Here is a 16,677-nt window from a genome sequence, read left to right as displayed (position 1 = left end):
GAGCCCCGTCTTCTAAATTCCCTTAGTAGTCTCTTCCTGGAGAGAACCAGGTACCGCAGTGATCTGCTTCACTGAACTGTAGGTTGGAAGGGGCCTCTTGAGATCACCTAGTCCAAACCCTGGCTTCCTCTGACCTCTTCTGGTTAGCTGCCTTGGAATGAGATGAACTGCATGCAAGAAGTGCTTGTTTCTGTTCTCTGACCGATGTGACAGTGCAGGGGTGTACATTTCCCCTGTGCCCTCTACACGTACTGCATGGGGTGTGTGACTTTCTTCATATCTTGTAATAGAATTGTGGTCAGCTCTGGATGTAGCCAGGATGTTGATTTCTTTCTATGGGCAATGTACCGCTGGCCTATAACATGATGTTGCAGATGAGGGCCCTTACGTGCTGTCTTCTCCCTCCCTTCTACTGCTGACAGTACCAGTTGGACAACCTTGGGGGTGGGAGAATGCAGATGGGACCTGTGGGGGAGGTTCCAGGCTTGGAGTACAGGTGTTTCCGGGGTTAAAATACATCAGTAAGTAGGGTGAGAAATTGTGGAAGGCGCTTTGGTTACATCTGGAGCCTACACCCTTGGAGAACAAATGTTTCCCCTTCAACGGCTCTGTGGTCTGAAGGTTAACTAGGGATTTTTCTCATTTAACGCATATCTAGTTAACCTTCAGTGCTAGTGACGTTCACTGTTTCATGCCTCTGTTAAATGGTCTTATAAGGCCTGAAACAACAGATTTCCTTTATGGCACCCTGAAGAACAGGGAAGTAGATCTTAATGTAGGTGGCTTGGCAGAATATTCTAGTCAAGTCAAGTATTTGGCCTGCTACCCAGCCTTCGATATGTAATCTTTGGGTGCTGCCAAAATACCATTCTAATTAAGCTGACATAGTCTATGAAGCCTGGGTGGTATTGCTTCAGTTCTCTTTCCTGCGCTTTCCAACACTGCGTTTTGAAAGGACTGATGGAAGCTGTGACACTTGCAACCTCACCAGAGTCTTCATTAAGCTGGGATTTTGGTCACCTTGTGACCTTCAGGATCAAAGGAAAGGAGTATTCTCTTTCTTCCTCTCTCTGCAGGTGCAAGTTAATAGCAATAAATAAATGTACGCTAATGCACATGGGACATGTGATCAGTTGGCCGGACTTCAGCTTTCTGTTGAACATTAACACATTAACCCTTCTACAAAATATTAACCTATTCTGTAAGTTTATTTTCTGTTTTGTTGACGCTTAGTTGGAAAAGCTATGCCCTGTTTGTCCCAGGGGGGTATATTTGCAAGTAGGTCAACATACTTGCTTTTGAGATGTCAGCTTGAAACTGTTTTTCAAGGGCTGAAAAGCGTAAGGGGGTAAGAAAGACTTTTGCATTTCCTATCCCCCCTCCCCTTTTCTTTTTTTTTTTCTTTTTTACAAGAAATTCCCAGCCTGTGTGCAAGAACAGAGCACCAGTCACGTTTTCGTTACGTCCTGAAAGTCAGTTAGGCGCTGCTGCAGCACTGAATGCCTGCTGCTAGCTGTAAGCCACCCGTGGATTTGGAGCTTGCGTGTTGCATAATACCAGCAAATACATCTGAGATTACAAAATGGTCTCTTTGCTTTAAGAAGAGATTGTTGTGATTTGTGTGTTAAAATACACATGAGGTATCTTATGACATCAGTAGCTTTTTTGCAGTTGAGTATACTCTGGTGCTGCTGGTGCTTCATTGCATAGGAGTGAATGAGTGCAGTCTCCAGATTGTGTACTCCAAGCTGAATTGGCACAATTTTTATGTTCCAGTCAATCAAGAGTGTAGGTGTATCTCTTTAGTTTTCTTTGGGTTATCCTTTGCATTTCTTGCACTTCTTTACTATATCCCTCTTGAACAAGACGAGATTTTTGTCTCGAGAGCAGCACAGTATCTGCTGGCGTTGCCCCCTTGCGTTCTGTGCAGCTAGAAGTGGAGTTGGCCATAGTCTGCTTGCTTGGGGTTGATGTAGTCCAGGGCTCGCTTACACGGTTGAGTTATTCATGGCTTTAATGAGTTATCGCTTACCAGCTATGCTATGGTAACTCTCATACACAGCAGGGTAGGAGGTAAAACGGGTTTGCTTGTTTATTTGTATTACGTACTGCTTTTACTTACTTCTTTGCTGCTTTTCAGCTGATTTGTGCTGTCTTTATCTTAATTGTTTGAACTGTTGAATTCTTTAGAATAAACGGTATTTGGGAGTATGTCACCGCAAAATTCTTTGGAGGGTGAATTAACGTACTGTTGATATTGGGGAATGCGTCTTTGCTCACAGCATGCAATTTTTTCAGAGGCTAAGCAGAAAAGCTTTCTTTTGAGTGTTCTAACCATGCGAACAAGAGGTATATTGAGAATAACTTGTGCACTTAAGTGTACCTCTTACGGTATCTCATCGTAGTGAGTAGCACGCTGTTTGAATTGAAATATCTTAACTTGCCCTCCAGCTTCAACCATTTATATGGTATTAGACAATGTAAATAAACGAGTGCTTATTCACTAACATAAATTATAGATAACTGTAAAAGCCTCTGTCAATTGGCTTGCTTTAAAAACATGAACCTTGCTGTCTAAACAAAAGCTTTTGATAATCCTGGTTAATAACTCTTCAAAAAATCTTGTACTAAGAGAGCAGCAAGTGACACACACACAGTCACTGTGTTAACTATTGGTATTAAGCCCTGTAAATCATGAAAGTGAAAAACCTGTATAACTTTCTTGCTCTACAATGATGCTTGGTTTTTTTTTAGTTTTTTTGGTTTTGTTTTTTTTTAAATACAGGAAAAGTATTTTCACCCACCTGAAAACTTCGGAGGTCAGGAGAGACCTAGGGAGGAATGTGGATGGTATCGACTGATATCTGCCTATAGCTTTCTGTGCATGAACGTGGGTTTTAGTTTTGAGGTCAGTCATCTTTGTTATAAAAGAAAAAAAAAACTTAGCAGGTTTGGTGAGGAGCTTTACTGAGCCCCCTGCACAAATCTTACAGAGAAGGAAACTTCCTTGTAAAAAGCATCCAAGCAAAGAATAGGCTGTGAATAACTGTAATGATTGATGAATGCATCATTTGGATGAAGCAGACTTAAAATGCTCGAAAAACTGATTGGTGGGTCACATGGTAAAAGACTGCCTTTTGTTCTTTGTTTCTTTTTTTTAATTATTATTTTTTTATATATATCTTTTTGCATCAGTCAGAAGGGAAGGAAGGGCTTCTGCATACTCTGGAAGATTCTCCTGTAAAATGAGGGAGTATTGCAGAGGGATGAGGGAACAGAAGCTGGGAACAGGGTATAGGTTCTGTAGGTTGCTAGTCTATGATTTGAGAGTCCCTCCATCGCACCCGCTTATATGTGCATCAACTATTTGCTTTCCTAACTTCTGTTCTTTGTTTGTTTTGAGGCTGTAAAGGCTACAGCTGTGGGGAGCATCCTACCATCTTGTCACCTTAGTAAAGGGAAGCTGAGGCAGTCGGGTAAATCTTTCCAGTGTAATACTTAGTGGTAGGCATGTAGATGAAGCTGTGGTTTCAACCAGGAGCTGTAACAACCTGACTTTCTTCAACAAAAATGCATTGTACAGAGGCTGATGAACTTGCTCTATTTGTATAGGAGTTAGGTAGAAAAATGCCTTGTGTGTAGTTTAGTCTCTGGGTTGGGGGTCTAGAGCCACTGGCTTTCAAATCCCAGCCCTGGGCAGGGGGAAAGACCCGTTCACACCAGTGGGGGGTTGAAAGCATAGCGGCTTATTAGTCCATTGGGCGCAAAAAGCTATGCTTTGCTCAAGTATGCGACGAAAGCAGGCTTTAGTTGAGTCAGTACCACAAGGGGAAAGTAAATGCCTTCTAGAAAATGCAGCATTATATTTTGTTTAGAGACTTACCCAAATGCTTATCTTCTGTGAGATGCCTGGAAAGCAGTAATTCTCATGGACATGCAGTAGGAAAGGTTTGCCAGCTCCTAATGGCAGTAAACAAAGAAAATGAAAGTTCACAGGTTGCCTCGGCCAATGTAATAGTTTGCTGCCACTGGAAAGGGGTGATCCTGTTCCCTTCCCATCTTGCTCATGCTCTCCTGCCATTCACATTGTGCCAGCTGAGCTGTTTGTCAGATCTCAGTCCACTGCACTTGCCTCCTTAGCAGAAAACTAACCCAGCAAAACAAATGAGTTAATTAACACAACAGAAAATTACCTTCTTTTTTTTTTTGTAAGCTGAACTCATTAAGGACCATACATGGCACAAAAGGAGGAGAAGGAGGGAGTGAGGTGAACTTGCTGGGAGGAAGTGGAGGAAGAAAGCAGAGCAAGGGCTGATGAAGAGAGTGGGATGTCTGTCCTGTTCTTGGCAGTAACAAGCTATTAAATCATCTTAACTGTTGTATAACTTCATTCGAAGTCTTCAGGTTGGATAGTAAAAGCCTAAAATAACAGAAGGAAATAATCATTTAGTCTGCTTCCCAAAATTACAAAATTTTGGATTCTGCGTTTTGAGAAATGTGACTAGATTTGGGGGAGGGGAGGAGTCGGGGGACGAGGAAAGCAAAGAAAATGGCAACACAGAGGATAGCGGCAGTATTTTTCGGTTCTCTGGAAGTGAAGAATGTAGTGAGGAACTGTATGTACAACATCAGAGACCATCAGTCACGGCATTTTCAGCTGAAGTTGTCCTTGGGCTACCTCACTCTGCATCTCTTGTCCTAGTCGTGCATCTACGGACCTGCCCTACTTCTGCATATGGCTTACTGATGGGATTGTGTACTGTATGCTACAGAGTTCTTTATTTCAGTTTCTGTCTAATTAACATTTCGTTTAGACTTGGGTACAGTCTGTTTAGTTGTCAAAGTTCCTGCATCAAAGCTATTAAGAGGCAGAAGAGGATTTTGAGTGATCAAGGGAGATAGTGAAACTGCAGAGTTTCATAAATATTTCCAAACTTCATTATAGGTTTGTTTTTTAAACTGGAATACTTCCTTCAGGGACAAGGGGAAAAATCCTTTCTTAAATGAGCAAAGTGCAAAATAACTATTTTTCTCTGAGGACTTTTTATCCTTTATGATTGCCAGTGAAGCTGCCCTGTCAGGAGGTGAACGTGAACTCACAGGGTATGAGTCTTGAGGAGCCTTTTCAGAAATTTAGGCAGCTGCAGGAAACCAAAAAATGCTGAACTGCATATATTTTATTTAATTTTGTTTGGCAAGACTTAAAGTGGGATGGCATCAGTTCTTCTGTGCTGCTTCTGAAGTATGTATCTGTTTTGGCTTTCAAAAGCCTGAGTTGCTGTTGCCAAGATTCTTCACTTTCTGGCAAAATTACAATGGCAAATGGCTTCCTTTACAAGGTGTAATATTTAGACTAACAGCTTTGCAATTAAGAATGGCAAAGAGAATTATATTCCCTTTTTTTATAAGACCAGATTTTTTAGTATGGAATCGTGGGAGTGTTTGGACGTAACCGAAGTTCTTTTGATTGATGATTTATATTTTGAACAGTGCTTTTTCATTTTAGTGCGCAACACTTACTTGAAATTTTAACCAGAACAATGCTTTGTTTTCAAAGGTATGTTCAAAGTACTACCCTAGTTCGGCAGTTGCTCTATATCGTAGACTTTCAAATGCCTTTGGGGTACGTATGCGTAACAAAATGTGTGTGCACGTGCCAATTCATGAAAGGGCAGTGGAAAGAAATTGGGAAATCTGCAAGTATTCTTAATTATTATCTGACACTAATCTCAGTAGGCCATCAGGATGTCAATGATAATGTCATTGGATCCTTTGCGGTTGGAGTGTTTGGGGAGGCGTTTGGGAGCATCAGGCAAAATAACTTGTTTGAAAGGGAGTTGCCCAAGTATTGGTTTTCAGTGTAAGAACACTGGAGACTTTGGGAGAAGCAAGCGTTTGAGAAGAAGTATTTGGAGTGAGCAAAGTGGAGCAAAATGGAGAAGTGGAAAATAAAAGGTTGAATCCAGTCCTCTGTGTTGTTCCTTGTGCAGGAAGCTGCCCGTAGTAGTTTGAAGTCAGAGTGTTTTGGTTGTACTTGTTTGCCAGCCTGCAATGGTGAACCTTTGAGTCCTGCTGACCAAATGATTGCCTTGGGAGTGGAGGGCATCCTCAGTCTTGTAAACAGACCCAATCTCTACCTGAAACCATCACCAAAAGAGGGGAGACTGCCTTAGAAATCCTCATATGTACTGATTGCTAAAGCTATGATGGAATCTGGTGGCAAACGCGTGTGCTGCCAAGGGTGCTTTAGGATCTTGTCTCCTTGGTCAGGCCAGCTATGGGATCTGGCAGCACTTTCTTTCCAGCCCATGTGGTCAGGCTTCCTTCTTGTGAGAACTTATGTGGGTCTTGTCCCTGTGTGGAAAAACACATCTGGGTCCCATGTTTTAAATGCAGCTGGGGACACTGTTAGCTGTCAGGTCTTTCAAATACAGAACTCTCACTGGCATGCCTCATGCTGCTCATATCCAAATCTTATTTCCACTGTAACTATGGCAATCGGAGTAGACGAGTAAGAAAGTGTAAGCGTATGTGTCCTCGTGGCCTGTGCTGGTGTAGAGGGTTGCTAGATGCATCCATTTAACTACCTTATCTTGAAACCATCTGAAGAGCTCTTGCAGATTGCTCTTTGTATGGACCAACCAGGGCCTTTTTTTGCCTGGCTCTTCAAGGTGTTAAATTATAAGTTCAGTAGAGTTGATCCAGACAGTCCTGAAGGTGACTTAGGGGAGAATATTGTATGAACTCAGCTGTTCTATGACTTTATTCTAATTTCTTATAAAAATCCAGTTTTGGTCTGCTAAGCCTCATGCCATAGTGTGGCGAGAAAAGTGATGACACTGAATGTCTGAGAGAGCAAAAGATATGTAAAAGAGAGGAAAAGATTTTTAACCTGTATGTTAAACCTGAGGTCTTGGAAAAAGTTCTTCAGGTAGGTCAAAATTGAAGACTATAGCGAAGCTTTTTTCCCTTCCTTCTTACATAGTAGTTCAATTACAGAAAACAGAACGTTACAGAAGAAAATTAAGTACCCAGGACTTGAAAGGGAACAGCATTTAACAAATATGTTATGTTACCTTTCATGAAAGACCTTAACTCCAGTTTTCAAGAGCTCTGGAGCTTGTCTTGCAACTCTGCCAGGTTAAAATATTTTCTCCTTTTTTTTTTTTTTTTCCTTCCTCCTGTTCCTAACTAATCTGCAAGTGATTGCGTTTTAAAAATTATTTTTCTCTTGAATTTTAAGACTTTGACAGATGGCACATGTAGAACCTGGAAAACTTCCTGAATTGGCAGAGTGACCATACCCCTGCCATCTTCCTACCGCAGTATCTGTAGGTGCGTAGGCTGCCTGTGCTTCCAGCGTGCTGGGTGAGATACCGTTTCCTGCTGGGAATATGCAGAGAGCAAATGATAAATCAAAAGCCTACCTGATGACAGGCTTAATTTGCTGTTAATAGATAACTTAACCTACTGGTTAGGTGGGTAACTTGATCATGACTAGAAACAACTCATTCGGAGCAGCGGTAATCAGGATGCTTACCTGCAGTGTTTTCCATACGGGATGAATATCAATCTTTGTTTAGGTGGTGTGAGTCAGTTTAACAATTTTGAGAGTCTGAGATGTCAAAGTTGCTCCTCACAATAGACTATTCTTTAGGCTAGAGAACCAAACCTGAATCTTAAGACCTTTGAAACTTGGTTTGTCATGGCTGTCCCTCTTTCAGGAACTCTGCCCAAGGAAGACTTCTTAAGCCAGTGGAAGCAAGTGGAGTCACTTGGTTTTGAATGTGCACAGGCAGGCTGGCTCGATGCTGCACAACAGTTGTTCTCGCCACTGAACATTCTGAGTTTTGTAACAGTGATTGACTACATAGCTTGTTTTCTATTTACAATCCTTTGGAGCGTCCCTCCCCCATCTAAGGAAAAGGGCAGTGATTTGGCACTTAAATATCTGTTTGCAATTTGTGCTGTTTAACTTGCATGGAAAGAATGTGTAAGTCTGTATGCAGTTACGGTCTCTGAAGAGAACTGACGTGATGAAAATCATGTTTAAAGACAATAGCAGCGAAAAAGTTGATTTATTTTTCTTTTGAAATTGTAATTTTTATCTGCTGAACACATGAATTGGTATAGAGTTCTGTCCTTATAAAATTTATTACTTGATGATGTGGTACAACAGGGCCTTAGCTCTTAAAGGTGAGCAAAGGCTTTTTGTATTCCTAGGGCAGGACTACTTTGATAAAGTGCTTTTAGACAGACAAAAGAGATGCGATCTTAAATCAGTGCTAATGTATGACTGACTAGGAATGATATCATCTTGAGATTATTGCTTTCCTCTGTTTCTGCGGTGTTAACAAATGAATACTCAAGAATGTAGCTGTGAAGCAAATGGGTCTTGATAAATTATGCAGTCTTGACTCCAACTATTGTTCGAGGTAATTGATGATCTTCCATTGGTGTAATGGCGCTGTGGCATAAACTGCAGCACGCCCTAGAATAGACAAATTGGTCTGGTATTGTTTAGGAACATATTTAATCTATCTTGCTATAAGTGAATCGGTGCTTTTTGCTGAAACATTAAGAGAAAGGCCAGTATTTTGATATTCAGTCCTAAATAACCTACAGTTAAATGTACAGCAGCCATGCCTTTTCCTGTTCCCTAAATACTTAAGCAATAATAAACACAAAACTGTTGCAATGCAAGGCTGATTTTTTTTCCCCTTATCCCTTTACCTAAACTTTCTTTAATTTGTGGGTTTACAGGCTAATAATAAGATTCTCCTTGTTCTTGATGCATTGTACCAACTTTGGAATATCTACTCTAGTGGCTTGCCTAATTTTATTTTAGATTTATTCATAGAAAACTGTGCTCCCCAAAGTGAAAAGCTGCTTCCCCCCCACCCCAAATCAGCCCAGATAAAAGGGATTTCCATAAATCTGTGCTTAATTCTCCCAGAACAAACTGGGTGAATGAGGCAAATCTTGCCCTGAAAATTAAATCTTCAGATCCCTCTTAAAAACTGACTGCAAACTACTTGTAGGTGTGGAATTGGGAGTTAGATGGCTGTAGGCCACTGTTTGTATGTGTAACGACTAGCAACAGCACAAGTTGGGTATCATACCTACAAAGTTAGATGTTTGAGAGGGTCTGTTTTCCCTGTCCTGTCATCCCCCATGTGAATCCTGTAAGATTTTGGTTTTAACCTTAAGCAAATGCTATGGAAAAATATCTAGAATAAACGACTTGATTTATGCATATTGGGTTTTCAAGATTTTCAAACTTGCTGTTGCCAAAACCAGATTCCTCCCTAGGTAATTGGCTATATGGATGGACCCCAGAAAGTTACTACCTCAGAAAAACTGCAGAAGCCCAGTAACTCCTTTCTGGAAAGAAGCAGCAGCTCCCAAGAGTTTGCCTGCCTTTCTGATAGAGGAGGCGGCTATCATATCTCAGCCAAAACTAATCCTGGAACTAGATAAAATAAAGCTTCCTCGATGAGTGCATGGTTTATGTGGACCATACACTGCAGCTCCTCCAGGAGCAGTTTTCCCAAGATGTCTTTTATCCTTGTCCATGACTTAACTGTCCCATAAATCTTGCTGGGAGCTTTGGTTTGGTGACAGTTCATGTCTACTAGAAAGCAGTGGGTAGCCTGTTTAAAACTCAGGCTTTTGTTTTGAATACATAATTGATAATTAACAGTGAACAAGACAGGAGCTTGCTTGTGGTAGGAGTAAAAGTTCTCGCTCTGCTTTGCAGTCTGTTCTCTCCCCCACTCACCCTTTTTTCATCTGCTTGGAGGTGGCATCACTTGTCTTATGCTGCAGAGATGTTTCCAGCTGAATGCCACTGGTTGGGAGAAATGCTGGGACAAGCAAATAGTGCTTTATATATTTATATCCTTTTGTTTAGTTTTGTTTCCTTTTGTTATGAAGTGGCAGCTAAAATAACTGTCTTGACATTGGCATAGTACTGCTTTCTCTCTTGCATTTTTAGTTCTTTAGACATATCTCTTTTGCATTTTTAGCTCTTTAGCCACATGCATCTGTAAATGTGTTTGCAGTAGATGACTTCTCAAGCTCAGTCTGATCATGGAAGCTATGCTTAAAAGAAACACTGTTGACCTTGCAAAGTTGCTGCTAATGATCACTCACAAGGGGAAATGCAAGACTTGAATGCAGATTTGCATGGGACTCTCTGTTTGATATATTGCATGAGAATGAAGCCATGAGAGAAAATGCAGGCAGCGGAAAGGGTAAAGGGAAGAAAGAGTTATGTAACTAGCTGTTGAAGGCTAATGATGCATAATGACCTTGATGATCTACCGGCCTTTTCCAACCTAAATGATTCTATGATAGGTGGCTGTCATCTGAATTAACTCCTGGATTTCAGTGTTTTCTTAGAATCATGGAATCGTTTTGGTTGGAAAAGACCTTTAAGATAATCAAGTCCAACCATAAACCTAGCACTGCCAAGTCGGCCACTAAACCATGTCCCTAAGCACCACATCGACATGTCTTTGAAATACCTTCAGGGATGGTGACTCAACCACCTCCCTGGGCAGCCGGTTCCAGTGCTTGATAACCCTTCTGTCTAATATCCAGTCTAAACCTTCCCTGGTGCAACTTGAGGCCATTTCCTCTCTTCCTATCACTTCTTTGTTGTGAGAAGAGACCCATCCCCACCTCGCTACAAGCTCCTTTCAGGTAGTTGTAGAGAGCGATAAGGTCTCCCCTCAGCCTCCTTTTCTCCAGGCTAAACAACCCCAGCTCCCTCAGCTGTTCCTCTTAAGACTTGTTCTCTAGACCCTTCACCAGCTTCGTTGCCCGTCTCTGGACACACTCCAGCACCTCCGTGTCTGTCTTGTAGTGAGGGGCCCAAAACTAACACAGTATTTGAGGCGAGGCTTCAGCAGTGCTTAGCGCAGGGTGACGGTCACTTCTCTAGTTTGTCTAGTCCTGCTGGACACACCATTTCTGATACAAGCCTCAGTTGGTGAGAGCCAGCCTCCAAAAGGTGAGGGTCTAGGTGTGAAGAGAGGCTTTGCCTGGACTAGGGAAATAAAGGGGGAGCCATCCAGCCTGAGTATAGTTATGTTGGGCTTTTGTATGAAATATCAAGTTGAACGTGTTTTCTAGGCTACAGACAGCAAATGTGCAGATTTGCTACTCCAAGTTGATGCAAATCCTCGTCACCTCATCTTGCTCGTCTCAGTCTTCCCCCTCCAACTGTTCTCAATAATAAGTTGATGAAATGTCTTCAGTATGGTTTCTGACAGTTTGTTTGTACTCTGCAGGTCCTGTGAAGCAGTAGATGTGATTTGAAGAAAATTTGAAGGAACAAATGGCTTTAGCTGGCTGCCCAGACTCCTTTTTACATCTTCCTTATCGGATAGTAAGTTATGAAATTGCATGTTCCTGTCAGCTTGTAGCATCGTATTGCAGTGTACCAGTTGATTGATGGTGCATTCAAACTTTTCATCAAACTGCTAATGGCTGTCTGGCAATTCTCTGGGTTTTGCTAATGTTTGGGAACAGAGCCTCTTTTACCATCCTGTATTCAAGACCTGCTGCTGAAAAAGAACTGGGTCACTAATATATACTGATTAAGATTTGATACTTGTCCTCAAAATAGCCAGTTCATATTTGGGAGAAGGCACTTGTTTCCAAAATAAATGGCAAGCTATGATACCAGTGAAATGCCTTGCACCAAAAAGTATCAATGTGCTGAATGCCATATTTGCAGGAATAAAGGCAGAGATTTTTACACTGCGTTAGATCCTATGTTTGTCAAGTTATTATGCTGTATCTAAGCAGCCAATATGGCATATTACAAAGAATATATTAAAAAAAACAAACAAACAAACCTCAGCTCAATTCAAAGGTGCTAGGCAAAAATGAACTTAGAAGTTCTCTTTTTTTTTTTTTCCAGGCAGTTGTGGTTGGCATAATGCATGCTTTGTATTTTTTATGGAACTGCAAATGTGTTATTTTGGGCATGACCTGTTTTTTGCCCTTTTTTCTCTTTGTTTTCATAGTGTGCTTACCGCCCGAAGGATTCACTTATGATTTTGGGCCCTGCAGATACGTAAATGATTAAACAGAGTATCATATGACATTGAAACCTTTTTCTCTTTCTCCCAAGAGAAACATTACTAGTAGCAATTACTACAGTACTCATTTGAAAGAAATGCAAAAGAAAAACCAAACCCAAACAAAAAACTACCACCAACAAAAATCCCCAACAAACCTCTATCGGATTTGTACATCCTTTTTGTAATATGCCAATTTACACATCTTTCCCCAACAGGAAACTTGAAATTAGTTAAAGACTAATGTTAGTATATGCTGCATTGTCAGTACCTGAATGCTTTTCCTGATAACAGGGGAAACATAACAGTTCCTTTATAACTGCTTTTGCAGCTATAAAAATAGAATGCACTTTGAGAAACTGGGTGTCCTGAAAATCTGTTGCTGTACTCGGATCTATGATTTTAAAAGAATATGTGAATAGATGTGCCTGGACTTCATAATTTTGATGCACTGTGAAATTATGCTTCCAATTCATTTAGAGCATCATCTGAGTCATGATGTGAAGCTGAGGGAAAGGAGAGCTATGTAAGAGAAACTTGACATTGTAGGCAGGCATTTTTGAGCTGCAAATTCTTTATTGGATGTCAAACGTTTCTCATGGAAGTAGTGTCTTTAGTGGTTCATAAGCAGTAAGAATTTTCCTTGGTATTTCCCCTTGCTCTTATAAACCCTGTAGATAACCTGCTTTAGTCTGGGGCAGTCAACAGACTAGAAGTGTCGAAGCAACACAGGTGACTTAACAGGGCGTGAAATGACTCCCTGCTAATTAATTATTTTTGCTCCTAGCTTACTGTGCGTTAACTATCCTAAGTGCTTATAACCAGTTTAAAGACTCCCTTTGGAAGCCCATTCACAACTACTGTGCCTTCTGTCAGAAGTGAAGTTTGCATTAAAAAACCCTGAACATCTGTTTCTCCACCCCTACTAAATCTGACTTAGAAGCTTTCATCACCTTGTCTTTCAAATTTGGCTACAGTGCCAGTATTGTGTTGGTAAAGGGCTGAAAGAAGGTTAAACTAAATATGCTCTAGATTAGAGTGTGAAGAAGTATTCTATTTTTTACAGTACATTTTCTGCCTTAATGAGAATGGAAGGCTGTAGAGAACATTCTTCCAGAGTCCCCAAGGTTGGGACCTTAATGCTGTAACTTCAGTGTTCAGAATAAATTGACACGTTGGAGTTTGGGAGTATGTTCAAAGCAGACAGCAAAAGAAATGAGAACCTGGATAAGTGAATATCCACTACAGAATATCCTTTAGGATGCTGTGTTGCCAACTCTCCTCTACCATTCCTTTTTCTGGTTTTGGGGAGGAGGGCAAGGTATAGATCTCTGACTTTTTTACTGGGCTCCTTGTTTGCAATGTTTGCTGCTTTCAGAAGCTTTTGGGTCTTGTTTATGAGCCTTTTTTAAAAAAAAAAACAAACCCAAAACAAAACACACTTTCTCAGGAGTTAGCACATAAACCAGTCACACTGAGTGCATTCTCCTAGAAACAATCTCTAGCTTTGTGGAAAAAATCAATACTACCTTTTAGTGGCTTTCAGGAGCCCTTTCCAAATTCTCAAACTCCTCAATAAAAATCCAGCAGTGAGAATTGGCAGTGTTTGTCTTCTGTTCCTGGAAATTCAGAACATAGTCCTAGAATTTCTCAGAAAAAATGGGATGATTTACTGTGTTTCCGTTCTTTTGCAATCTGTAGTCACAACAGTATTTATGCAGAGTGACTTGAACTCTTGGGGAAGATTTAGTTCTTTAACCCTTTGATGCATGAATTGTACAAGTCTCAGTGACATAAATAACAAAAGGATGGGGCTTTTTTCTCAGTTTCTGAGGATAAAATTCTGGGCATACATGAATGTTCTGTTCATATTCTATTTTCTGCCTTGCATTTATTTTCTCATAACTAAGATGCAGGCATGACTTTATTAATAATTAACAGACTTTTTTTTTTAAGAGAGATGAATTCTTATTAGGGAAAGGACTTGCTGTCAGCGTACTCATCGTCTAACTTGGCATAAAATGCACTTGGTCACAAAATGGGGAGAAAATGGAAACGACTTTCTCCTATGTGTACAGAACTGTGGATAGTCGTGGAGCATGACTACAAATGCTAGTAGTCCTCTTGACCAGATAAAAGGAACATGACATTGCACATCATACTTGAAAAGCTTAGTGCACTTCAAGAGTAGGGAAGTAAATACCTAAGAGAATTATCAGTTAGAGGCTAGCTGCTGTAATAAAAGCTTCCTTTAATGATGTCAGATTTGTGGATGTGAAGATGATGTACTGGTGTTAAAACAACAGTCACATTTCTTTGCCTTCAACTGGAAGAACAACAACAGGTTCTCCGGGTTTTAGTGCGTCAGCCTTGATTTGATCCTTGTTTTCCATAAAATGATACAATAAGTTAGAAGACACCTTTGGAGGTCACCTGATCCAAGTCCATGGCATATTGAGGTTATGTTTGTTTTCCTAGGGTGAGTGTGGGTTTTTGGGAGACTTGGTTTTTACACTTTCAGGGGTTGTTTGCTTTGATTGGGTGGTTAGAGATGGTTTCTGTTTTAGCAGGGGTAAAAAAATGCTATATCTCTAATTCAGAGTTACCTTAGTGTATGCCATAATCCACATCCCTTTGAAATCCAGGTGCCCTCTATTTGACTTAGTGTTACCTCTGCCACTTTGGAATTTAACAGTCTGGCTGCTGTCTGTGTTTGCCTGAATAAAATGTCTTTTGTCCTAAAAAACACAGCACGCAAAAAATCAGTTGCAGAATTTGTGTCCAAGTAGAGTGAAAAACCTATGTGGGAAGAGCTGTCAAGGCCTATGTTTTGGCCCTCTTTGTCTGCCCGACACACTGTTTGAAAATCTTCATTCACTTAGCCATTGACAGTTGTTTATTGAGACTATGGAGATCTTTCTTACAATTTCTGGTGGGTTGACCCTGACTGGACGTGAGGTCCCCACAAGCTGCTCTGTCACTGTCCTCCTCAGCTGGACGGGGGAGAAAAAATATAACAAAAGGCTTGTGGATTGAGATAAGGACGGGGAGATCACTCACCAATTACAGTCATGGGTAAAACAGCTTCAGCTTGGCGAAATTAATTTAATTTATTGCCAATTAAAATCAGAGTAGGGTAATGAGAAATAAAACCAAATCTTAAAACACCTTCCCTCTGCCCTTTCCTTCTTCCCAGGCTCAACTTTTAGCAGGGCCTGTGGCGACAGGACAAGGAGTAATGGTTTTAAACTGAACGAGGGTATATTTAGACTAGATAGAAGGAAGAAATTTTTTACAATGAGAGTGGTGAAACACCCTCATTGCCCAGAGAGGCGGTAGATGCCCCATCCCTGGAACATTCAAGGTCAGGTTGGACGGGCCTCTAAGCAACCTGATCTAGTTGAAGATGTCCCTGCTTATTGCAGGGGGGTTGGACTAGATGACCTTTAAAGGTCCTTTCCAACCCAACACATTCTATGATTCTAACTTCACTCCTGAATTCTCTACCTCCTCCCCCCGAGCAGCACAGGGGGACGGGGAATGGGGGTTGTGGTCAGTTCATCACATGTTGTCTCTGCCTCTCCTTTGTCCTCAGGGGGAGAACTCCTCACACTCTGCCCCTGCTCCAGGGTGAGGTCCCTCCCATGGGAGGCAGTCCTCCACAAACTTCTACAACGTGAACCCTTCCCATGGGCTGCAGTTCTTCACAAACTGCTGCAGCGTGGGTCCCTTCCATGGGGTACAGACCTTCAGGAACAGACTGCTCCAGCATGAGTTCCTTGTGGGGTCACAAGTCCTGCCAGCAAACCTGCTCCAGCATGAGCTCCTCTTTCCATGGGGCCGCAGGTCTTGTCAGGAGCCTACTTCAGCGTGGGCTTCCCACAGTGTCAGAGCCTCCTTTGGGCACATCCACCTGCTCTGGCATGGGGTCCTTCATTGTCTGTAGGTGGATATCTGCTCCACCACTAACCTCCATGGGCTGCAGGGAGACAGCCTGCCTCACCATGGGCTTCACCACGGGCTGCAGGGAATCACTGCTCCAGTACCTGGAGCACCTCCTCCTTCTTCACTGACCTTGGTGTCTGCAGAGCTTTTGCTCTCACATCTTCTCACTCCTCTCTCCTGCTGCAGTTGTGCAGGATTATTTTTTTTTCCCCCTTCTTAAATATGTTATCACAGAGGTGCTACCACCATGACTGATTGGCTTGGCCTTGGCAAGTGACAGGTCTATCTTGGAGCCGGCTGGCATTGGCTCTGTTGGACATAGGGGAAGCTTCTTAGCAGCTTTTCACAGAAGCCACCCCTGTAGCCCCCCGGCTACCAAAACCTTGCCACACAAATCCAATACATAATTTTTAAGATTAAAAATAAATGGCGGCTTAACTTACTCTCATTAGGCTTAAATATACAAAGATGGTCCTTGTATAGAATTTGACCCAGAGTTTGGATTTTCATGCTAACAGGGCAATTTTGAAGGACCAGAGTGCAGAATCAGGCTTTCAAAGTCCTTGGGCATAGCTGAGTGAAAAAACACCAGAGGCATTAGTGCATTGCGTCATTCTTCTACATATTGTATGAAGAAACG

The 16,677-nt window shown here is 41.6% G+C and overlaps 1 protein-coding gene across 2 annotated transcripts in view; it reads left to right on the top strand.

Moving 5' to 3' along the window:
* The window catches only part of GRB10 (growth factor receptor bound protein 10), a 152,785-nt gene that overhangs the window by 28,019 nt on the left and 108,089 nt on the right, over positions 1-16,677 (top strand). For both annotated transcript variants that reach the window (XM_074576294.1, XM_074576295.1), the window contains exon 2: positions 11,298-11,395. In XM_074576294.1, the coding sequence (XP_074432395.1) occupies positions 11,345-11,395 (51 nt within the window). In that variant the 5' untranslated portion in view covers positions 11,298-11,344. The remainder of the gene's footprint in view (positions 1-11,297; positions 11,396-16,677) is intronic.

The sequence above is a fragment of the Larus michahellis genome, chromosome 2 (genome assembly GCF_964199755.1).
Source record: "Larus michahellis chromosome 2, bLarMic1.1, whole genome shotgun sequence".
Classification (NCBI taxonomy): domain Eukaryota; kingdom Metazoa; phylum Chordata; class Aves; order Charadriiformes; family Laridae; genus Larus; species Larus michahellis.
The sequence above is the reverse complement of the archived record's forward strand: the minus strand, read 5'-3'. Positions and strand labels throughout refer to the sequence as shown.